Source organism: Oreochromis niloticus, linkage group LG9, assembly GCF_001858045.2.
Source record: "Oreochromis niloticus isolate F11D_XX linkage group LG9, O_niloticus_UMD_NMBU, whole genome shotgun sequence".
Taxonomy (NCBI): Eukaryota; Metazoa; Chordata; class Actinopteri; order Cichliformes; family Cichlidae; genus Oreochromis; species Oreochromis niloticus.
In genome coordinates, this window is record NC_031974.2 from 3,660,731 (window position 1) to 3,685,912 (window position 25,182).

The 25,182-nt window shown below is 46.0% G+C and overlaps 1 protein-coding gene across 3 annotated transcripts; it reads right to left on the minus strand.

Moving 5' to 3' along the window:
* Positions 1–11,662: 11,662 nt before the first annotated feature.
* Positions 11,663–18,870, minus strand: eci2 (enoyl-CoA delta isomerase 2). 3 transcript variants are annotated; one of them, XM_005461857.4, is made up of 11 exons: positions 18,665–18,870; positions 16,713–16,771; positions 16,328–16,431; positions 15,548–15,646; positions 15,128–15,319; positions 14,973–15,042; positions 14,532–14,634; positions 14,135–14,255; positions 13,013–13,102; positions 12,488–12,631; positions 11,663–12,250 (listed from the first exon to the last, which is right to left on the minus strand). In XM_005461857.4, the coding sequence occupies exons 1-11, from the start codon at positions 18,718–18,720 to the stop codon at positions 12,095–12,097; spliced, it is 1,194 nt and encodes a 397-aa protein (XP_005461914.1). In that variant the 5' UTR covers positions 18,721–18,870; the 3' UTR covers positions 11,663–12,094. The 3 variants fall into 3 exon arrangements, with proteins under 3 accessions (XP_005461914.1, XP_013120739.1, XP_025765987.1); XM_013265285.3 differs by lacking the exon at positions 18,665–18,870 and adding an exon at positions 18,317–18,616; XM_025910202.1 differs by lacking the exons at positions 16,713–16,771; positions 18,665–18,870 and adding an exon at positions 16,642–16,690.
* Between the last annotated feature and the right edge of the window lie 6,312 nt (positions 18,871–25,182).

Here is a 25,182-nt window from a genome sequence, read left to right on the forward strand (position 1 = left end):
CCATCCATTACATTCAGTTTTTCTTTGCTCCTCTCCTCTGTGGCATTCACCCACCTCCCTCTCTCTGCAGTCTGTATGTAGGTCAGGAAGCCGTGTTAAATGTAAATGTCGCTCACACGCTCAGAGCGTCCCCGTGATGCAGGGACTGTTGAGAGATGAAATGAAACACCTCCGTCCTCTTCAAACGCTCAGAGAGAGTTCGTCTCCCGGGCGACCCCGCGAGGCTGCAGCCGCCCGCAGAGTCCAGGTGAACTCGCTGAAGCCGCTTTGATGAAGGAGTCTGGGGGCGGGGTCACATCTGCACAGGTCAGCCAGGTCCGCCGCGGCACAGGTGGGACTGGAAAACGAAGCAACCAGAATTGAGCCAAGTGGACGAACCCCACACTCCATCAGCGCTCCATCAGCGTTCCATCAGCGCTCCATCAGCGTTCCATCAGCGCTCCATCAGCGTTCCATCTGCGCTCCATCAGCGCTCCATCAGCCGACCACAGGAACATATTCATCACATACTCTGGATCCTTAAACTAAAGATGAGACCTTACTGGCCTCTCTGACACACGTGGAATATTTTCCGTGTGAAGGAACTGAGATGAACTCTGATGATGGCGGCGCCATCACTCAGGTGTCTCTGCCACAGAGTGTCTTATGTTGCTGTCACTACGTTTAATTCACCAGAGTCATAAACTCCAGTGGGAGTGGATCCTCCTCAGGTGGCAGCACACTTTCCCACTGTGGGAGTGTGAGGAAGTGTGGAACCTCTGCCGGGAACAGTTCCATCACTGATCCGACACCAGGAAGGCAGCGAGTCCTTGTGATCTGTGGGCGGGACAGGAAGCACTCAGGTGTCACACGTGTAAAACGTTCAGGTTTCCGTGGTTACCTCGGGCGGTGACGGTCACAGCTGGAGGCTCATTGATGAGTGCGTCTCAAAGAGGAAGTGATCAGGAGATTTATCTGTGTCGCAACAAGATTAGATTAATTTATTTCTAATGTTTTCATTCAGATGTGGGTCAGAGGGTCAGTGGCACAGGTCAAAGGTCAGCGGGTGAATCAGCAGCATTTGCAGGATGTAGTGCTGAGCGGGAGTTTAACAGTGTGGAAATGAAGCAGCAGTGAAAACGCCTCCAGCTCCTCCAGATTCTGAGTAACAGCTTTGATGCTGCGCTGCCAACCAAACCACAGCGCAATGAAGCCAGCCAACCAGAAGAGCCGCCTCCCCCCGCACGCCAGGGAGGAGGAGAATCCGTCGCTGCAGCGGGTCAGTGGGTTTGATCGCTGAGAGGAGTCACTCCGGGGCGAGCCGCGCCTCCTCCTGAATTTTAATGAGGGTCTGCTACACAGAGCGAGCTCACACCTGCCGCCATCACACAGTGAACATCAGGCTCCTGCCTCCGGCCCTCTTACAGGTCTTATAGACACACCTGCTCAGGTACACTTTCACAGCAGAGCAGCTGCGACTGTGATGTGTTGCAGAGACATCAGCTGAAGCTCTACACAGCTGGCTGTACTCTCATGTAATACCTCTTTGAACCACAAGATGGTGCAGCGAGTCGGTGCACTCGGGGAGGATGCTTTTATAACTCACCTGTCTAAATCGTACTTAAAGTTTGCTTTATTAGGGGCGTGGCCTCTGTGACTGACAGGTGGCTGTAGCTGCTAGCTTCACCTGAACTGGACTCATTCATGTTTTCTGTCTTTACTCAGCTGAACAAGTAAAAGACTGAAGTCAGACGTGGATCCTGAATCATTGTATGAGTTATAGATCTGAGAGCTCGGGTCTCACATTCATCAGGCTTTAATATCCTGTTAGTTTGCACTAATTAACAGACACGTAAAGTGAAAATAAGCAGATATAAAATCAGTCGTGTTGATGGTCAACATGGGATCCACAGAGGGTTTCAGGTCTTCTCTGCTCATTTGATTTCTTCCATGTATTAAGAGAGCAGAGCTCCAGATGTTTGCACAGCAGCAGGAGCTGCAGCCTGATGCTATCCTGGAGAAAGGTCAGCAGGTCAGAAGATGACATCTATTTCCATCAGCTCACGCTGCAGAGCTGCATGAATATTTAGATTTCCACACGGAGCAGATGTGATTAAATCCTGGTGATTAGACTTTCAGGCCAACTTGGAAATGTCATGTGAGGACAGGTGTGAGGCGGCGCTGTCACGTCCTCCCCCTCCCATCCGCACGAGTCCCCAGCTGATCTCTGAGGAAATTTTCATTCCAGCGGCTCGGCGCAGTCATCTGAATGTAAATGCTGAGCTGATTGCAGAGCGCGGCGAGGATCTCCGGCGGGAGGAGGCTCTCTGATGCGAGAACGCAGCCGGGGTCGCCGAAAACCTGTCTGACACCGAGACCCCAATCAGGTCTGCGAGGGAGGACGACGTGACGGGAATAAGCAGGTGCTCCCGTCACAGACTCACAGAGAGCTGGATCACTGAAACACTCACAGACATCACATGATGGAGACAGATTTATGAACCAATCACACGCCTCTGAACACGCCCGTGTTAGAAACTACACGAACAGTTCGTTTGTTATAAATGTTTGGTTTTCTTTCTCTATCAAAGTGTTTGAGGCTCTCCTGTTAAAACCATGAGCTGAGACGCTCAGCTGGCAGCTGGGAGCAGATACAGGAGACTCTGACCCGGACGCTTCCTCCTGAGGCTTCAGGTCCCCGAGCGGCTGCTCGCTGTATCGTCCACATTAACCAGGACACACTGCTTCCTGTCCTTTGATGGACGGGTTCCTGAACTCCTCGACCTTCAGCTGTTGTGAAAGTTGATGTGTGGACGTGTTTATTATTATTTTTTATTATTTGATTGTAGTTTACTGTCATCATTGTTCATCGGTGAAGCTCACCTTCAGCTCACGTCTGTTTAAATCTCGCCTCTCATTTTGTTTTCTTCCACCAAAACCATCTCTGCTTTCCCAGCTCTTTACCCCTCCCCCACCCTTTCTCTCGCTCTTCATCAATGACTCTGTGTTATCTCCTCCTCCTCCTCTTCCTGCTCTCTGTCCTGACTTGATGCTCGGAGGTCACATCAGGTAAATCCAGCTCTGTCTTTGTTCTTCAGCTGTGAAGTTTAATCCTCTGCTCCATTAAACTCTGGAGGAACTCAACCTAGAAATGCATCGATCTGATTGGTTCAGTGAGCGAGCTCATGCTATAGACTCTGTGTGAGTCTCCGTGGATAAAACCTCCACCCTCCTGTGGATGTGGACAGATTCAGAGTTAGGTCAGGACAGCGGAGGAGAAGTCGCCTCAAAGCATCACAAAGTCTCACAGAGAGCAGCCGGGCACCTTCACTCTGCTGATACTGAAGTCAAAGGTCAGCGAGCTCAGCTGTCTTCTGCAGCAGTTTAACTTCATCTTCACATTTCTCTTTCAGACTGGCCGTGTTGTACTGTAACAGTTGGTAACAGACGGCGCTCAGGAGACCACGGCGCTTTTTATTTTTCTGTTACTGCACAGCTACAGCACACGCCCGCCCTCTGCTGGTGGAGGAGTCAACAGCACTCCCACCACAACTGTATATTACACCATCCATCCATCCATCCATCCATCCATCATCCATCCATCCATCCATCCATCATCCATCCATCCATCCATCCATCCATCATCCATCCAACCATCATCCATCATCCATCCATCCAACCATCATCCATCCATCCATCCATCATCCATCCATCATCCATCCATCATCCATCTGTCCAACCATCCATCCGTCATCCATCATCCAACCATCCATCCATCCATCCATCATCCATCCATCCATCCATCTGTCTGTCCATCCATCCATCCATCATCCATCATCCATCCATCCATCCATCCATCATCCATCCATCCATCCATCCATCCATCCATCATCCATCCAACCATCATCCATCATCCATCCATCCATCCATCCAACCATCATCCATCCATCCATCCATCATCCATCCATCATCCATCCATCATCCATCTGTCCAACCATCCATCCGTCATCCATCATCCAACCATCCATCCATCATCCATCATCCATCCATCCATCCATCTGTCTGTCCATCCATCCATCCATCATCCATCATCCATCCATCCATCTGTCTGTCCATCCATCCATCCATCCATCATCCATCCATCCATCCATCCATCATCCATCCATCCATCCATCTGTCTGTCCATCCATCCATCATCCATCCATCCATTATCCATCCATCCATCCATCATCCATCCATCATCCATCCAACTGTTAAGGTTCAGAATATTGAGGGGGAATCCAAAAATAACCACAGATCCAGGCTGGTGCAATTAGACGGCATTTTAATGAATACACATATGCGGAGCCAATACTGTTCAGATTCAGCATTGAACTGCTTTACAATCGTCAGACCATGGTTTTATAGGGTTAAGATAGTACAGCCCCCCTTTTCTGTTGCTAGGCAGATTTAATACAGCATACATCAACTCAAAACCACAATGACTTTTAACATAGTTTAAAACAGAACATCATCTTCGGGTCGAAGCCAGGTGCTTCCCCCCTCTCGTCTTCGCTGTCGCTTCTCTTCTGGGACATCTGGTGTACTTCCTGGAACAGACTACCACGTACGCACCCAAACTTTGCAGTTATAAACTCTTACCTAAATGAGTCGATCTAATATGTGTGTGCGTGCACGTGCGGGGGCGCGTGCGTGCTGTGTACTGCGTACGTGTCATGACCTCTCTCACTATATGTGTCTGTATGTGTGTATGTCTGCACATACACGCTGCACCTTAATTGACCTCAGCTTAAGCAACCAGGCTAAGGCCATCCTGTGTGTAATGATCTTAACTTCTATGTAAAATGTATAAAACAAATGTTTCAATCTAATACAACTACTTAAAGCTTAAATCAAAGATAAATGCATAATAAAACACCCTGCTCTTAACTTGCACTCACTCTGCTTTCGGTTTCACTTCTGCAAAAGCATGTAACTTCAAAAACATGTACTTCCTGTCGCTGCAGCTCAGTTTTCTCACTCACTGAAGACTTCAGTGTAAGAATATAAAAACATTCAAAAACCTTTAAATTATAGATTCAACTCCACAGTTTGAAGTGGTTATAACTGAACCTGTAATAAAGACTATAACCATATATTTGAACATCTGAATGCATCTGAATGCAACATCTGTCATGGTCCCCGCACCTCGCCGGCTGACAACAGTCAGGCGCTATGTATGTTGTTTATTCTCTTCTCTCGCACCTGCTCTCTCTTTCTCTCTCGTCCTCTCCCTCTCTCTCTTTTCCCTGCCGAGGTGGAGCTCAGTATGGGCTCCCGCCTCTGGCCCACGCACCTGGGGATGATCAGCACACCTGCCGCTGATTACCAGAATTAGAGTCCTACTTAAGATGGCGGATCTGCTCTACTCGTCGCTGGATCGTTGAGCCATCAGCGTCAGTCGCCCTGCACTCTGCAAAGTTTTGCTCGTGAGTACGTCTGAACCAGGAGACTAACTGTTTCTCTGTCTGTATATAGATTACCCCCGGACCCGTTTCCCGGTGCACTGTGATTGAACGTGAGCAAGAGTGGTTGAGGAAAGAAGAGGAGCTGTGTGTGTTTGCGAGAGCTGTATGGAAATCTCCCCTCCCTGGACTCCTGCCCCTTTCACTCCGGGACCCTGGAACCCCGGCCCCTTTTCCCCAGACACCGTTGTGTATATATATTTCACTGTGGAGAACACTGTAAATAAATTCACTTTTGGTTTGAAGGAACTTGTGGTCTGCGCCTGAGTCCGCTCCGCTAATCGTGACAACATCACCATTAATAATAAAATGGTAATGATGATTATACTAATAGCCACAAAAATATCTTCCTCCTGACACAACCATCATCCATCCATCCATCCATCATCCATCTGTCTGTCCATCCATCCATCATCCATCCAACCATCATCCATCCATCCATCCATCCATCCATCATCCATCTGTCTGTCCATCCATCCATCATCCATCCAACCATCATCCATCCATCCATCCATCCATCATCCATCCATCCATCCATCCATCCATCCATCATCCATCTGTCTGTCCATCCATCCATCATCCATCCAACCATCATCCATCCATCCATCCATCCATCCATCATCCATCTGTCTGTCCATCCATCCATCATCCATCCAACCATCATCCATCCATCCATCCATCCATCATCCATCCATCCATCCATCCATCCATCCATCCATCCATCATCCATCCAACCATCATCCATCCATCCATCCATTCATCCATCCATCCATCCATCCATCCATCCATCCATCCACTCACAAACAAAATTTTGGTATTTTGTCTCATTTATTAGAGAAACTAAGGATTGTTACATCGAACTGAAAAGTCTGCTTTCATGCTCTTTAACTATCAGTGCTGACTGGCCTCAGCTGGTTTCATCACTTCTGCCATTATCATTGAAGAACGTGGGTTCAGTTGACCTTCAGAGGTCGTCGTTTGTTTCAGAGCTGGTTTTGGAGAAAGTGTGAACAGTTTATGATGTTTGTCAGAATGATTCTTTTATTTATTCCATGACTATGAAACCAGAAACGCCACACTGGTGTTACCTGGTTAGAGTTGGTGTCACAGATAACTGGCTGAAGGCAGGCGGAGAATCACAACAAGCTCATCCTGAAGCTGGAGCTGCTGACCTCCACCGAGTCCTAGGATCTAGGAGCACATCTGGATCATGAGAACATCTCCCAGTTTTCTCAGTGGACTGTGCCAGATGTTCAGTTTGTTCCTCTCACAGCGGTGAAGAGTTCTCCCAAAATAATTCCTGGATGCAGATCAACTTCAATCACTTCTGAGTCGGGTGAAGCCTCAGCTCTGCGAGTGTTTTCATTGGACTCTGGTTTTTTGGGTAATGACCATCAAACCGATCACATGACCTCCTTCATGGAGGTAATGAACGTAACAGCGACGCAGCACGGCGCCTTTTAGTTTCATTTATGAACAACTGAAGGTAAAAGCATAAAAACTCCAGGAATCACGTCTTCTTCACCTCCTCTCTCTCTGACAGATGGCAGGTCAGTGGGACACGTCACAGCGACTGATTGATGATTGGTCCCTTCAGGGAGCGCCAGTCATCCAGCTCATGTGATTGGCTCCTCACAGCTCACCAGAGTGGAAACAGAGTCTGTGTGTTTCCCTGAACACTGAATACACATCCATCCATCCATCTCTACCTTTTATCCAGGTAAAGGTCACAGGGGGCAGCAGTCTAAGCTCCGCCTCCCTGATCCTCCCCCTCGACTCCAATGTGTCGTCCAGCAGATGTGGGCTCAGACTTGGAGGTACAAACATCACCTCAGTGTAAGTCTGAGGTTATGAAGCCAACGTGATCACATGATCTAACAGGACACACTCTGCCCTGTGATTGGCCCAGAAAGTAGCGGCGCTGTCGACCAAACAGCCCGTGACCTTAAAGCCTCCGTGACATCATCGCTGTGCTTCTTGGTGTCTGTTTTTAGCCATGTGTGGGTCTTTTTCAGCCCTCTGTGCTCGTGTACGAGCAGTTTTAGTCTTTGTGGTTGTTTTGTGTGTTTTTAGCCATGTTGCCTCTGTGTGTACTCCTCCACCTGTCCTCCACCTGTTGTTGAGCTTTTAGATTTTTTCTCTGATGTTTCTGAGATTTAGTGTCTGTGTTTGCTGCTCCAGAAATGTGACTTCACTGAACCACCGAGTGAAACGTGGAGGAGGACGACTGTGGGTGAATGTGAGCTGAGTGGGAGACAAGCCGAGGGAAACCTGACCGGGTGGAGCTGCAGCCTGAGAACAAGACAGGGAAACAGAAGACAAGGAAGGGAGGAGACGAGGAAGGGAGGAGACGAGCAGATGCTGAGAGTGCAGACTGGCAGCTGGTTTTCCACCCGTCTTGTATTTCATGTGAAGGATGTGTCCAAACCCTCAGCAGGCCACACACCGGCCGCTCCACCAGCACCAACCTGTCTGCAGGAAGATTTAAAGGATCTGAGGTGCACATGATCAGGTCCTGATGGAGTAAATGTTCCCAAACTGTGATCTCACACGAGCGTCCTCCTAGAATGAAAATGCTGTTGTGCAGGATTACATCACTTCCTGTGAAGACGCGCTGTGATAAATCTGAGCAGCTGGACTCAATCAGCAGTTTGAGAAGCTCATTAAATCGAGTTTGACCAACTTTAGTTTAATAAATCTGACAAAAGATTAAAAATTAACATCTTTCCTGTGTTTTTACTCTCACTGACTTTAACCTGCAGGCTCCAGCACTTCATTAATGAAGACCTCAGTGACCACTCTGCTTCTTTAGCTAAAGGGTTAGACACCTCGCTCAGCACGAGGCCTTTAACACACCGTAGATGCTCTGTTAGTACACTGACCTCACAGCAGCCGTGTTATTGGTCACATGACGTCATTAAAAGGCTCCAACAGCACAAACACGTGCAGAGGTCCAGTTCAGGTGAAGCTAGCAGACAGCTAGCAGCTACAGCCACCTGTGTCACCATCCAGCTGTCACTCACAGAGGCCACGCCCCCAATATTGCTAACTTTAAGCCTGGTTATGATTTAATGTTGGACACAGGTTTATCTTCATGCTTTAGGGGACAGATATCTGCTGAGTGTGACGTCTGTGTGTTTACTGCTGTGTTCACGGAGCAGATTTAACATTTCAGAACAAATAACGGACCAAAAACGATCAAAGTAAAACCATGTGAAGGATTTTTATTCGTTCTGTTAGAAACAAACGGCTCTGTGAGATTTCTGCACATTTTCATCCTCTGAGGCTCCGACAGTCAGATGATGATGTCTTCTTCTCCTGCATGCATCACTGAGGGAAATCAATCACACCTGTGCAGCACCCTCATCGTCCCTCACATTATTATGTAAATGGGACTCGACACAGTGAAAGTGATTCTGCAGAGAAGCTGCACATGTGGACGTGGTTTCCTCCTCCTGTCCCGGTGCTGTAAAAGCTCCGTGTTGTTTGTCAGAGCAGAGACGGGTTCATTCACTGCCTCCTGCATCTCAGCTCCAGGCTGAGCTGATTTATACGTGGCTCTGGGGCGGCTGCAGACTCCGGCATGTTTCAGAGCAAAGATAAAACTCGGTGACGTCCATCGGAAATAAATAAGAGCTAAAAGACAGTCGCAGACTCCCACAGCACGTCCCACAGCTCAGGACGCCATCGTTAAACACGACAACAACAGAATTGAAGCAGGGCGAGCTGCAGAGGCCACAGCTCAGAGAGATGGACCCCGCTTCCTGCTCAGGTTTCAGAGCAGAGCGGGGTTAAACGTGCGCCCAGATGTTCCAGATGCTCCACTTTTACTTTCACACAATCTGAAAGCTGAGCTCCTGCTGCCCACACCAGAACACTCCACTGTGGGCGCTGAGGTCACAGCTACACACTCATGACCACAGTCTGCTAGGAACCATCATCCATCCATCCAACCACCATCCATCTAACTGACTGCTCCATCAAACCTCCGCCCGTCTGTCCATCCAGCCTCTGCTCACAGACCTGCTCCAGACTAACCTCCATGTGACGGTCAAACCCACGACCACACTCTACAGTCTGTAACTCTCATCTACTTTTATTATTCATTCATCTAAACACAATCACACACTTTAGTTTGATTTGTAGGCGCACACATTTAACTTATGTATTTGTGACTGATCCTTGTTTCTTTATGAGCCTGACATTTATTATTTTTTAAATATAACTTCTTAGGTTAAATAAAGGAAAACCCTTTTCTTCTAATAATTCCTGTCCTGCTGTTCAGCTCCATCAAGGTGTCCCAAAGCCAGTGAGGGATATAATCTTTACAGAAGAACATTCATGAAACACTCAGATCCTGAACATTGACTCTTTTTGATGTGGAGGAGCAGCAGCTCTGCTCTGAGCTTCTCCTGAATGAGCGAGCACGTCGCCCTCTGTAGTGCAGAGCCCAGAGTCGGGCTACAAGAACAAAGAACCACAGCACGTTGTCCAGGCTGAGGATACTGGGGCTCTGTTCTGGAGATAGGTGATGTGGTTTGGTTGGAGGTCTGACCTCAGTCACAGTGACTCATGTGGGTCTGGGATCCTGGCGACCAAAGAAGGGGCCGTAGGGGTCCAGAGGCTTGTGGGTGGGCGGGTCAAGGGGAACGATTCAGTCCAATCTCAAAGACTTGATGCTCTCACCGAGCAGCTCCATGAAGGAGACGGATCACTCCTGTGTTATCTGCTGAAAGTGACAGAGTGGGGGGACTTCCTGTCAGGTCACCGAGTGTATGACCTGTCCTCTGCTGTGGGATGAAGTCGCACCACCATCCAGTGAACCGGCCCGTAAACATCACAGCTGAGGAACAATCAGACTTCCTGTTTGCTCCTCAGTGTGATCAGTGAAGCTGCAGGATCACCTGCCACCCTCACAGCTGCTTCATGTGCAGGTGAGTGCTGCCACCTGCTGGACCGTCACCACCAAACAGCACAAAACCTTTCAAATCTCTCATTTCTAACAGCGTCTCATCTAAAACCAGCCCGATTCTGTCTGATCTTTAACTCCTGCTGCTTCTCATCAGCTGATGCAGTGTCCAGTTTATTAGGTACAGCTGCTAAACTCTTCATTAAACTCATTCTGACATTTACATTACATAAAATGATAAAACAGAATCAGAGTTAATGGGCGGGGTTTAACCTGCATGTTAGCCGTCACTGACAGGATGGCAGAGCAGACAGGACATGACCGGGTGGGCCGCTCGTCTTCACCATCCCGCCTCCATTTGATCCGAACCACAGGAGCGTGTCATGGGTCAAAGTCCCGGCTCATGTTTCTCATTTATGAATATCTGTGCGAGTCTGGCTTCATGGCTGCTGCTCAGACAGCGCCCTCTGTTGGCAGTTAGAAGTACAGAGTCGGTGGGGGCTGTGCTTCATCTATACGAGTCAAAATGATGAAGACTCATCCTGAACGAGTGAAAGCAGGAGGATCATGTTAGTTGGAGTTCAGGTTTCCGGGCCACAGGAGTCCTGTGTTGGCCAAACGTTGTCCCAGCGTTATTATAAAACCTCTGGCAGAACAGCTGGATGAACTCCGGTGTACACAGGTGCTCACAGACACAAACTACATCTTTCTTGGCTGCTACCTCAAAACACACTGTGTACTGTCGGTCCTGTGTGCTGCACAACATTCAATATTTAGTATTTACTGTTATTGACATTTATTTAGGTTATTGCAATGACGTTTTTATTCTGTTCCTCTTTTTTCCTCTACAGGTGATTTTATTTCTTCTTTTTTGTGTCCTCTCTCACTCTCCCTCTTCCTGTTTTTCTTCCCCTCCCTCTCTTTTTTCCTCCCCGTCCTATCCCCCACTCACGTCTGTCCCGTCTGTGATAACTTGAAATGAAATAAAATAAATAAATAATAAAGGCCAATCAAATGGACCAATACGGCAAGGCCGTGATGACCCACTGGGTAAAGTAAATCCGTTGGGTCTCTTTGTCGGCCTTCACACATCAACTCTGACGGCTAAAGAACCAAACAGGCAAGAAAAAAAAAGGTTTGATTTAAAGAATGAGGGTGATGAAAATGATAACTGTCAGACAGACTTTATATCTTTGTAGGAGATTATAAAGTGTCCTTTCTAAACACCCACAAACACAGACTGAATATTTACAGAGAAACGACCTCATCGAGTGATTGATTATGAGTTTATTGGACAAACAGACGTGGGAGAACGCTGAGCAGCAGTTACAGAGTGTATAAGGCACTTTAGCAGCAGTGAGCACACTGAAAGCATCACGGTGTAAAAACTGAAGCTGGTCCATCAGACTCACACTGACTCCTCCTGAAACATCAGCTGAGGACAGAAGCTCTGTGAGCTTTAAGCCTGCGTTTCATTCACTGAGATGAGACCTGCTGCTGCAGCCTCAGAGCCTCTGCACCGCCCTACCCCGCCCACCAGGTGGCGCTCACACTACAGAGACCCACCTGTGAACTGTTTTCTGTCTGTGGCGCCTCAACCTGAGCTGTGATTGGTCACGAAACACCCTACAGTCTGCTCTAAGTCACTCTACAACATTTACAATTAATAACCATCGTCTTCACCATGCACGCCTCCTCTTCCTCAGAGCTTGGCCTTGGCCTGGAAGAAGCTCATGACGGCGTTGAAACACTCGTCTGACGTCCAGCGCTCCATCAGGCGCTCCACCTCGGCGTCGTTCACGGCGTGCAGGCGCTCCTTCTCCACCGAGCGGATCAGCTGTTTGGACAGAGCCAGAGACTGAAAGAGGGGCGGAGACAGAGAGGTCAGAGGTCAGATTAAGCTGATTCAGGGCCTGGACTCGTTTCCCTGCAGACACAGCCGTCAGCATCACTCTGAAGTAAATTTACTCAATATAAGAAAATCCTTTTGTACCCAGGACGAGACCAGTTTCTGGGTCACCTCAGAGCTGACTGCTAACAGGACAGTAAGTACTTGAAAGCAGTAGAGTACTCGAGTAAGTCTGTGTGTGATTACGTTGCGGGGCAGCTTGGCGTAGGCCTTCAGCCGAGTCCAGACCTCCGACTGGAAGCTGCTGTCGGGGAAAACCTCGGTGACCAGGCCGAGCTCACAGGCCTGAACCGCCGTCAGCTTCTTGTTGAACAGCAGCATCTCGCTGGCCTGAAGACAGAAGGAGACACTGAGAGAGGTCATGTCCTCTGTGTCCAACCAGCAGATACTCACGTCACATCAGCGTTACCATGGTTACAGCCGTTTTACTAACTCTGATGGTTTTAGGTCCAAAGATTTAAATGCTGTAAAATGTAACTAAAAATGAGGCAGCTTGAAATCAAAGAGGTGAAGTCAGTGTTTTCCTTTCATGTGATCCGCAGAGGAACACTTTCACTGTATGACCTCACACAGAAGGAAAGGAAACATGTCATCAGTCCTGACAGCTGCCTGCAGTGTGCACAGGTTACCAGCAGGGGGCAGCGTTCATATGAGCACTGCCTCTGTGACAGACCTGTGTGTGTGTGTGTGTGTGTGTGTGTGTGTGTGTACCTTAGCAGCACCCATGAGTTTAGGGAAGATGTAGGAGGAGCATCCCTCGGCGCTCTGACCCAGCTGACTGAACGGCGTGTGGAAGGTGGCCTGAGACACACAGAGGCACAGCGTCATCACCTGGAGCAGGTCGCTGTGTGTCATGTGACCTGAAAAGGTGTCTTTCATGGAAACTGGACATTAAATTGTTCATTAATAATATCAATGAAGCTCTGCATAAACACCCAGCATCAGATAAATGAGGATAACACAGGTCTGCAAACTGCATTTGACTGTTTCTTATTTTTACTCACTGAAACCGGGAAAAACATTAAATAAAATTCCATCTGATAGGTTTTCTTGTAACTCTTTTTAGTTTAATTACGTGTAGTTTCCCTTTTTAAACTGAAATCTGGTGTCCTATACCTGAGTCAAGAAACATATCAATGATATCCTGATGCACGCTCAATCATCCAGGTAAGTAAATCTCCAGAAGTTGATTCTGTTCATCTGGACGTTTTCAGAAACGTTTCGTCATCATCCAGGTGATTTCTTCAGTCTCAGCTGACTGCTGGTTTCCAGCCCACTGAGTGAACAATGGGCTGAGAGGCCAGTTCACTGATCATGGAAACCTACATCCACATGAACAGACTCCAGAGAAATACAGAGAAAATGTGAGGAATTGTGGGAGTCAGTAGGAGGGGGGAGGGTAGGGTGGGTGTGGCGGTGTGAGGAGCTCAGATGATCGAGTCCCAGCAGGTTTATTTTGTTCATAGTGAAAGATCAGGAGTCTCACAACAGTTATGCATAGTTTATAAAATATTGATGTTTTCATGGCTGTTGTGCATTTTTAATGTAAACTCATGTTTTAGCAAAAACACTGTAGGTGATGGAGGGAGATGGTGCTTTGCAGAGCTGTGTTATCGTGCACTGATAATCACGCTACGCTGCAGTCACAGAATAACCACGCAGAGCAGGTCCAGCTGTGACGTGATCACAGAGGCAAGATCATCATCCAGGTAAGGAAACACCTGAGTCTGCACTCACAAACATCCTGAGCCTACGAGTCACAAAGGTTTCATCATCATCATCATCATGTGACGACTTCTGTGTGTGTGTGTGTGTGTGTGTGTGCGTGCGCACCCTCTCTGTGGCGTAGACCAGGTCAAAGAGGCCCAGCACAGTGACAGACACGCCCACAGCCGGTCCGTTCACCACGGCAACCAGCGGCTTGGGGAAGTCTATGTAAGCGTTCACGTACTTCCTGCAGAGAGAGAGAGGAGAGCTCAGGGTTTCAGGTTTGGCACCAAATCAAACATCCTGACTGTGCAGGAATGATTCAGGGTGGGCTGATCTCTCCTTCAGGTCAGTTTGAGGTTCAGAGGTCAACAAGGAGACGACCTTTAACGACCTCACGTGATGCAGCTAACAGCATGCATGCAGAGCCACTGTGACCCACGCTATACTTAAGGACATGAATACTTAGGTACTTTTACTCGAGTACAGTGGGTTTCCTGCTGCTTCCATCATGAACAGTCACCTGAGCAGATCTGCACCATGTCTGGCCATCTCCTCCACCCCGTTCTCCGGGATCTTGGTGAAGTTGGTGAGGTCGTTTCCACTGCAGTAGAAATCGCCGGCGCCTGAAACGTGAGAACGAAGAGAACACGTGTTCACTTCAACACGAGCCTGAAGGTTTCAGTCGGGAGTCGGAGTTTAGTCCCAGCGAGGACGGACCGCTGCGTTTCCTCAGACTCATTCTCACCACGAACAGCAACAACTCATTCATGATGTTCAGTAACACAGAAACATCTGCATGATGAACCAGAAACATCTGCAGGCCTGATGCTGAACCAGAAACATTCACACAGCAGCACAACTTCATTCATTTGACTCTTCTTCCTGTCAGTGGCTCGTTCTGGAAGCTCACAGGACCTGACACACAGCCCTGTGTGTGGTGTGTGTGTGTGTGTGTGTGTACCTGTAACGACGGTGATGACAGAGTCGTCCGTGGCCGCCTGCTCCAGAGCGGCGATGATCTCGTTGTACATCTGACAGGAAACACAAATATAAGAAGAAAAGCAGGTTTACATGTTTTAGTTTCAGAGTAAAGCTTCAGTCTGAAGCGTGGCTGACCTCGGTCGTGATGGCGTTCTTCTTGGCCGGTCGGTTCAGTTTGATGGTGGTGATGTCATCCTCCTTGGTGACCAACAGCGTCTCGTAGGTCGCACCGCTCCCAGCTGGCTGTGCGCTCACCTGGGCGGAGCTTCCACTCTCTGCCTCCACCAGGGAGCCAATCAGGTCGCAGTACTTCTGTCGGGCTTCATCCTAACAGATTCAAACCAAAGAGGAAAGAACACAGCAGAGCGGCCTGTTAGCATCAAGAAGCTAAAGGAGGAGCAGGTCTGTGAGCTCCGAGCGCAGCGACGCTCTTTCATTCAGGAAACACTTGAACCTGTCTGCAGCCGTTAACCTGAAGTCCCGAGACAATAAAAGACTTCCTACAGACAGCTGAGCAACGACCCTTCATCATTTATCTCCCTGCTGTGTTTGTACCTGTGAGATGGAGCCCAGAGACTTCCACGCATCCCACTTGGCCTTGTTGACAAAGTCCAGCATGCCGGGTTTGGGAGTGTTGCAGGGACCCTGGGTGGCCTGAGCGAGGAGGAAAAGGAGGAAGAGGAGCAGGTGAACTTAAACTGAAGTCCTTCATGAACCCACACACCGGGACTTTTACACCGGGGCAGAGTTTTGAGCATCTCTGTCACACGTGTCGAGCTCGGCTTCACGTTAGTGCTCCGAGGAGACAAAGCTGCAGCACACGCACGACTCCAGCCAATGACAGGAGATCAGCACGCTCCCACATGTGAACGCTGAGCATAGTTTTACTCACATCTCCAACCGGGACGACCGACTGCTGAAGAACGAGCAGAAACAGAAGCAGCTGCTGACCCCACAGCCGGCCCCACAGCTGACGTAAGACTCTGGCAGGTGGCAGCAGTGAAGCTCAGTAACGAGACTTATATTTTCCTTCACTACCAAATCTAATCAGTCCCACAGTAACACCAATTAAATTAGTTTTTTACACTGAGGTTAATGAAAATTAGACAGTTTTATGAAGTTTTCATAAGTATCATTTTTTTAAGCTAATACTTTTTTTTAAAGGAGGACATGATTTTTTTTTTAAAAAAGGTTTGACAAATCTGGATTAACCATTTTAAAACCTGCTTTGAAAAGCTCCACGTGAGAATTTTCCAGAACACCAAATGTCTGAATGTGGAACATCTGGAACGTGTGGAACGTGTGGAACATCTAGAACATGTGGGGAACTGGCACCTGTTTGAAGAGAGCGTAGATCTTCAGTTTGACCTCGTTGCCCGGGTCGTTCTTCAGCGTCGACAGTTTGCTCTTCGCCTGCTCAAACTGCTCCACCGTCACACCTGAAAACACGCAATGACATCATCACCGAGAGTCCCCGATCATTATCATCATCATCATCATCATCAGCTGTTTGAGCTCCTCAGGGCCTCTGAGATGAACGTGGAGAACTTATTGTGAGATTATAAAATCCCAGCAGAAATAAACATGATTCAAACCTGTTCCGGGCTCTGTCCTCTCCGTCTCCATAATAACACCTGTTTATAACTCACTGTGCTTTGAAGGCTCTCCTGCTGCTGTGAACATCATGGATGATGATGATGATGATGATGATGATACTCACCCATCATGGGAGACGCTGTGGTGTGAAACTTCAGGCTGGGAATGTTGGATCGGACTGAGCTGGAAACAGAAGCACACACAGTGTTTACAGAGCCAATCATGACTAACCTGACTCACACTTTCACTACAGCTTCACCCAAACAGGCGCAGCTCAGTGATGAAGAGTATTGCTGTGGCTTCATCGTCATTTAAGAGCAGAACCTCCATCTTCAGAGTGAATAATATGAGCTAGTGATGGGTCCAGCAACACTGACGCACCGACGCATGTATCAAGCTCACAGAGCGAAGCCTGTATCGGTGCGTGCGTCACTTTAAGAAAAAGCCACGTGATCGATACAGCTGCTGTATCGCTCATTACCAACGCGCCAAACTGTGTTTAAAAGGTACCGCATCCGCACCTGCCAACGGAATGAGTCGCCACCAAAAACCCCCCCCACAAAATTACTCTGGCAAAGAAAAAAAAAATACACATCTGTCCATAACAAAATGGAGCCCAAAAGAAAAAGAAATGTTTCTGTTGTGTGGGATCATTTCGATCTTTTAACTGCAAATAAGGTAATAGTTTGTCTGTCTTTGTTTCAGTGTAATCTATCAGAATAGGAAAAACAGCAATGTGAGTTGAAGTGTAAATTATTTATTTCATTTTATGCAGGTTAAATGTTGCATCTGTTCTGCATTTCTTACACAAACAAAAGCACCTCCTCAATGTTTAGGCATTACAGAGCCAAACATGAAAATGAGGAGACAAACACACCGAGAATGAACACAGGTCGGCCTATATCATAATTTTTTTTTTTATTAATATGTGTTTTATTTTTCAAATCAAGCATCTAGGAAGACTGCTCTGGGCCAGGCAGTCCTGAATTTTATTATAAAGGACTGCCAACCCCTTAGTATTGTGGAGAGTGTTGGAGAGAAACATCCCAAGATCAGAGGATCCTTTAACGTACTGGGGGAATAGGAAGACACCACATCAGAACCTTTTCCACCTGACTTTACAGCTTTTGTGTACCCCAGCTTCATCTGTGCCGGTGAGTTTTCCAAAGCTGGGGAAATGGTGTAAAAAAAAAAAAAAAACCGCAATAGACTGAATGCAAAAAGATTGAATAAACTTATTTTTCTGATTAGAAATTTATAATAAACTCTGAGTCGAATGGGTAATATTACATTCACAACACTTTCATTTTAATTTTCACTTAGTGTCATTCACACTATATTTTAAAGATGTATTGTATTTGTATAGCACTTTACTAGTCCCTAAGGACCCCAAAGTGCTGTACACATCCAGTCATCCACCCATTCACACACTGGTGATGTCTACAATATTTGCAATATAAAAGATATAAAATGATTCCATAGAAAGTACAATACCTTACAGTGTACAAGTATGACTAGGTCATTGAATTGTTGTGAAATGTTGTGAGTCTCAAGTAAGTTGCCTGCAATGATATTTAAGGTCCAGCAGGTGTCAGTATGGAGCAAAACAGCAACACTGTGTCGACACGGTGCCGATACAGTTTGGGGAATGTGCTGAAACGCTTCACGAGGCCTCATCTACCCATCACTAATACGAGCTGTAACATGCCAGCCCACCTGTCTGCTCACCTGTGACCCGCTCACTGAATGAACAGAGGATGAAGCTGAGCCTCATCTTCAGGTCATGTCTGAATGTGGAGCAAAGGTCGTGGCTAGCTGCAGCTAGCTGCTTATATAACAGCTGATATTTCTCCGCTTTGAGCGCGAGCAGCGCACCTGTCAGCCTCAGCCCGTCTCTGTGTGACACCTGAGTCTGACAGATGTCGTTAGCTGTCAGGTAACCACAGACCCCCCGACACTCAGTGCTAACAGCCATGCTAACTGTTAGCTTCCTACAGACTTTTCTAACTACAGTTAGCATCTAAACTTCTGGTTCCGCCTCAAACACCCCGCACCGGCGGGCCTCCCCGGTCATACCCTGTTAATGTGACACGGCGCCAGACAGCGGAGCACCTCAGGGCGATGCCGGCCATTAAAGCGCAGGTCCGGGGGTCCAAGCTTCGGGAGGACGGGCTAAGGCGGTGAAGGGTTAACTAGCGTCGCCACAGTGGAGCTAATCAGCGGCTAACATGTTTACATCGCTGCTCCCGCCCACGCCGTCATCTCCTGCTCTCCCATTGGTTAAAGAGAACTGCTGCATGTCTTCCTCTCTCTCTGCTTCCTGTCAGTCCTGACTGTATCTATGGAATAAAGCCAAAAAATAAATAAAGTCAGCTTCAACACAGACTGAGCTCATGATTTGATTTGATTTGAAACTAATAAAATGGACAGACTGTATATAAAAGATGGCTGTAGCACAGTTGTGGAGCCTCTTGCTGCCACCATGTTGCTTTCTCTGTCCAGAAGTGACCATATTTAAGAGGCTATCAGCTGATGTCAGCATCACACAGACATAGGTACCTTCTCATTAAGTATCCAATTCAATCCAATTTTATTTATAACGCACTTTAAAATACCCAGCACAGGAACAAAGTGCTGTACAGAAAATAAGTTAAAACAATAGAACAATAGAAAACAGCAAATATAAATAAATAAAACACATAATACATAAAATTAAAACAGCCCTATATTAAAACAAAAACAAGATAAAACAGCATCGAATCACCTAAAAACAACTGAAATAAAAATAAAAACCAACATCTCACGTGGTGTCAAAGGCCAAGGTAAAGAGGTGGGTTTTCAAGAGTGACTTAAAAACAGGTAAAGAACTGGCCTGTCTAATCTCTAAAGGAAGCTCGTTCCACAGTTTTGGAGCTGCTGCAGCAAAAGCACGATCTCCTCTAAGTTTACGCTCAGTCCTGGGTACATTCAGGAGCAGCTGATCAGCTGACCTGAGAGAGCGGGTGGGTGTATACAGCTGTAGCAGCTCAGAGAGATAAGATGGGGCGAGGCCATGGAGGGCTTTAAAAGCAAATACAAGAATTTTAAAATGAATCCTAAAAGAAATGGGCAGCCAGTGAAGTGAAGCTAAAATAGGGGAAATGTGCTCAAACTTTTGAGTGCCAGTTAAAAGACGAACTGCAGCATTTTGCACCCTCTGTAGATGACTAATATATGATGCACTGACCCCAATATAAAGTGCATTACAGTAATCCAGCCGAGTGCTAACAAAGGCGTGGATCACTGTCTCAAAGTGCTGCGGTGAAAGAATTGGCTTTATTTTTGCCAACTGCCTGAGCTGAAAGAAGCTTGATTTTACCACTGCCTTAATCTGATTATTAAACTTCAGATCACAGTGCACTTTGACCCCCAGGTTTGTGACAGTTGGCTTAACATACTGGGCCAGGGAATACACATTGGGGGTCTCAGTGGGGCTACCAAAAACCATTACCTCTGTCTTTTTATCATTGAATTTTAAAAAGTTAACAGACATCCAAGCTTTAATGTCATCGAGACACTGAAGTAATGGCTGTGTGAGGTATCTGCCTTTTTTCTTTAGAGGGACATAGATCTGACAGTCATCAGCATAAAAGTGGAAAGCAATGCCGTGCTTTCTCAGTACAGAACCAAGAGGAAGCAGATATAAAGAGAAGAGGAGGGGGCCTAGAACTGAGCCCTGTGGGACACCACACAAGAGGGGAGGACGACACATGGTCACCGAGACTGACACAAAAAGTTTGCCCTGCCAAGTAAGACCTGAACCACTCCAGTGCTGTGCCCCTAATGCCCACCCAGTGCTCCAAACGAGAGAATAAAATGGCATGATCCACAGTATCAAACGCAGCTGTCAAACCTAAAAGCACAAGAACAACACAGTCCCCAGCATCAGTCGCTAAAAATATGTCATTAAAAACTTTTAAAAGGGCTGATTCAGTGCTGTGAAAGGGTTTAAAACCAGACTGGAAAACCTCTAACACATTTTGCTTTTCCAGGAAGGCCATTATTTGGCTGTAAACTACCTTTTCAAGAATTTTAGAAAGAAAAGGTAGTTTGGAGATAGGCCTGTAATTTGCAAGAACCGTAGGATCAAGAGCAGGTTTAAGTAACACCCAATCAAAGTTCTCAAATTTCACTGTGCACAAAACCTGGAGCTCCACATTGTTGGATGCTCTGTTACCACAGTAACCTCACAGCCGCCATGTTATTGGTCACATGATGTCATTAAAAATGCTCCAACAGCACAAACACGGTCCAGAGGTGCAGTTCAGGTGAAGCTAGCAGACAGCTAGCAGCTACAACCACCTGTGTCACCATCCACCTCTCAGTCAAAGAGGCCACGCCCCTATTAATGCAAACTTTAATCCTTAATACGATTTAAACAGGTGAGTTATAAACAGGTGTTATGAACGCAGATATTATCTCTGGAGATCAAACAGTCTGTGTATCAGTCTGTGAGCATGAATTTTTTTATCCTTTATTGAAAGAAATGATCAAATACAAGACAAGGAAACAGACCAGCATTGTAACAATTTACATTATAAAGATGGTGAAGTAAGTCATTTTAATTTCAAAGGGAGAAAATAAAGTATCTGAGGTATAATAATAAGGAACATGGGCCTTTTGACACAGGCAGGAATATTCAGAATAGCAAGTACTCTGTGGTTTTACAGTATAGTACAGCAGTTTTTTATTCATATTTGAAATAAGCTTAAGTGGTAAATGGCCTGTATTTCTATAGCGCTTTCTAGTCCCTAAGGACCCCAAAGCGCTTTACATATCCAGTCATTCACCCATTCACGCACTGGTGATGGCAAGCTACGTTGTAGCCACAGCCACCCTGGGGCGCACTGACAGAGGCGAGGCTGCCGGACACTGGCACCACCGGGCCCTCTGACCACCACCAGTAGGCAACGGGTGAAGTGTCTTGCCCAAGGACACAACGACCGAGACTGTCCGAGCCGGGGCTCGAACCGGTAACCTTCCGATTACAAGGCGAACTCCCAACTCTTGAGCCACGATCGCCCCCTAGTGACTTAAAATTATGACAAAAGTAATTGAAGAAGACGGTAAACAGAGGAGAGGCATTCTTCCACTTACATGAATGAATAAAAAACTTACATAGCACTATTACAAACCTTACAACATCTGAGATTTCAGAATCCAGATTGTCCATAAAGTAAAGAACATCCTCAGATGTGAAGGAAGGTATATTGGAAACTCTGAGTGAAACCCAACAGAGTATTTCAAACCAAAAAGCATCAACATACTGACGAGGGAAAAATAGATGCTCTAATGTTTCTGGATCAGAAGAACAGAAAGCACAAGAGTCGGCCTCAAAATTAAACCTTTTATACAGGAAGTCTCCAACTGGATAAATGCTGAAGTGTTTCTTTCATTTTAGGCACAAGTGGGTATTTTAGGTAAAAAGAAAATGACTTTTCTTTCAACATGCTATCAAGGTCAAGTCTGACATTGACATTATAGTTACAGAATACTATTTGCTTAAAGGTATTAGAGATTAACTTATTATTAAATTGTTTGTCCTTTATTGAGATATTACCATCAGTGAAGGTAAGCATGTTCTTATTAGTGAACACTTTAAAGTATTTACGATAAGATTTAACAACGGTGTGGGTATCGCTTTACAAACCTTATTATAATTATTAAATGAAACGTCTAATTTATGTTTATCAATAAATTCTTTGTAAGATAGCAAGTTTCTGTTTTTATCAAGCAGATCAACAACAAAACTCTCACCTCTATCATACCAGTCTGATTTAAATAAGGATTCTTATTGATGACTATGACCCTGTTATTCCACAACACAGAATTGTGGGTGAAAATTAGTTTCCCAAAATCCAAAGCTTGCTTATAGAAACTAGACAACTTAAGAGGAATCTTAGATATTTCATAATCACATCTGAGCAAAAAATCTAACCCCCGAGCTTATTAAAGAGTTTGTTTGGTCCCACATAGACTGAGGATAGGAAATGCAGTCTTTTAACCATCTGAGCCTGAACGCAGCAATAATGGATTCAAAGTCTAAAGCTTCCAAGCCCCCGTTTTCATAGTCTTTAACTAATTGTGATTTGCGTATATAATGTGTTTTATTCTTCCAGATAAAGCTGACTATAATAGAATTGGACAGTTTAATCATTTTAGGAGATGTAAAAATTGAATAACAGGAGTATTTGAGTCTTGAAAGTCCTACTTTAGACAGTCAGATACGACCTAATATGGATAAATCACGAGTTAGCCAATGATTAAATATTTTTTTAACTACATTTAATCTGGGAGTTATGTTATTATTCTCTCCATCATTAATATTCTTACTGATTATTAAACCAAGGTCCTTTACCTCCTCTTTTACTGGAATATTGTTAATAGTACTTTGATTACAGCTGTGCACAGATAAGATTTCACATTTTTGAAGGTTTAGTGTTAAGCCGGATGCTTTGAGAATGAAAGGATTTTATTAATTGCAGTAGAGACCATATTTACATTCCTTAGAAATAAGGCAGTGCCGTCAGCAAATTGACTAATTTTAAATTCTTTATCAAGAATGTTTATTCCTTCCAGATCTGAACAGAGTTTGATATAAATGGCATTTCTGCTGCAACAATAAACAATAACGGGCTGATAGGGCATCCCTGCCGAATGCCACGATTAATTTTAAAACTATTAGAAAACCCTTGATTGAGTGCAATACTACTTGTTATATCTCTGTACAACATTTTCACTACACTAACAAACCCACAGCCTCCAGAGCTTTAAATAAAACATTATGCTCCAAAGAATCAAACGCTTTAAAGAAATCAGGAAATAAAATAAGGCTATCATGAGGAATTAATACTAAACGGGTATGATGATGGATATGACGTCCTTTTATAAAGGCTGACTGTGTCTCATCTATTATTTGAGTTATTCCTGTTTTTAGTCTGTTGGCAGAGACATGAGCTAACAGTTTATAATCACAGCAAAGAAGTGTGATACGTCTCCAGTTATCTAAAAGGATAGAGTCCTTGTTTGGTTTAGGAAGTAAAGAAATGATTCCTGTTTCATAGTTGGAGATAACATCTGATCATTAATACATTCATTGAATACTTCTAATAATAAATCTTTAATGTCACTCCAGAAATATCTGTAAAATTCAATGGTGGTTCCATCGGGACCTGGTGATTTACCACTCGCCTTTTGGGAAACAGCAGTATCCAAATCTGTGAACGTGATTATTTAAACACGGAGTCTCTGCGGCTGACTCACTGCTGCCTGTGTAGAAGCCTGTAAACCAGGGGTCCCCAATCCCAGTCCACGAGGGCCGGTGTCCCTGCAGGTTTTAGATGTGTCCTTGATCCAACACAGCTGATTTAAATGGATAAATTACCTTCTCAGGGGCCGTTTATCAATGCCCAAGCACGCGAGTACGTACTCGCGTTCTCGGTGAGTACGTACCCGCCGAGAACGCGAGTACGGACTCGCGATATGTACAATTGGAACACCTGCGTACGTGATGATGTCACAGGTCCGGAGTTTTTACTGCCGTCCCCTCCTAATTTAACTGTGAGTAACATGTTATGAAGCTTAACTGTAATCACAGCCAAACCGGTTTACCCAGGAACAAATAAAACACTGAAATAAACCAAACATTAACATGTAGAAGTGATCTAAGTGACTTATATATCATTTTTAACCTCAGTAGTGAAACCTCTATTAATAAAAATAGTGTACATGTACATACGTGTACATACCTTAATAAAAACAAGCAGGTGAGATGTTAGAACGCTTTTATTTCTATTCTAGTGGACACTCAATACTATAGACAGCTGCTGGGGTTTCTTTAACCTGAGTAGTGAGAAGACCGCGAGCGGGGGTGGGGGGTGGGGGGGACGATGTGCCGGGAGTCCGCTGTTGAGTTTTGGACGAAATGCATTCTGGGATATTTAGCTGTACCAAGTCCACACCGATGCATGCTCGATAAAACGGGCGGAGCGAGAACACATCCGGGACTTTTTCGCGTTCTCAGCTTGATGCGTACTTCGAATTGGAACAGTACTTGGTCTCCGACTGATGACGTATCACGAGTACACGAGAACGCAAGTACGCACAAGTACGCATATTGAGAAACGCCCAGGATGTCTTGAAGTTCTCCGGAGGCCTGGTAATGAACTAATCATGTGATTGAGGTGTGTTGACCCAGGGTGAGATCTAAAATCTGCAGGACACCGGCCCTCGTGGACTGGGATTGGGGACCCCTGCTGTAAACCCTGTCGAGCAGACAGCGATCAAGTCTGTGCCCGTGGAGTCTGAGTGCAGTGAACTCATCGGCGTGTTCAGGAAACCAGCCTGAGACCATCTGAGCTCTGACACGAAGCTTTGGCAGCCTGAGCCCAGGAGGCTGTCCTGACAAACAGCTGACTGTGATCATGTGACCATGGGTCAGAGCTGCAGGTCGTTAATGTGCTTTCATTCTGCCGGTGTTCAGCCTGATCCTCAGAAAACCTGCAAACACACCTCAGATAAACGTTTATAATATTTCATGTTTTAAACAATATAAA

What these genes read in the sequence shown, in the direction of transcription:
- eci2 (XM_005461857.4), bottom strand. Translation starts at nt 18,720, where the DNA reads ATGGCCGGCATCGCCCTGAGGTGCTCCGCTGTCTGGCGCCGTGTCACA. An exon ending in CATGGTGCAGATCTGCTCAG is followed by an intron (nt 14,256 to 14,531) that starts GTGACTGTTCAT and finishes CTCTCTCTGCAG; the next exon opens with GAAGTACGTGAACGCTTACA. An exon ending in AACTCATGGGTGCTGCTAAG is followed by an intron (nt 12,632 to 13,012) that starts GTACACACACAC and finishes TTCTGTCTTCAG; the next exon opens with GCCAGCGAGATGCTGCTGTT.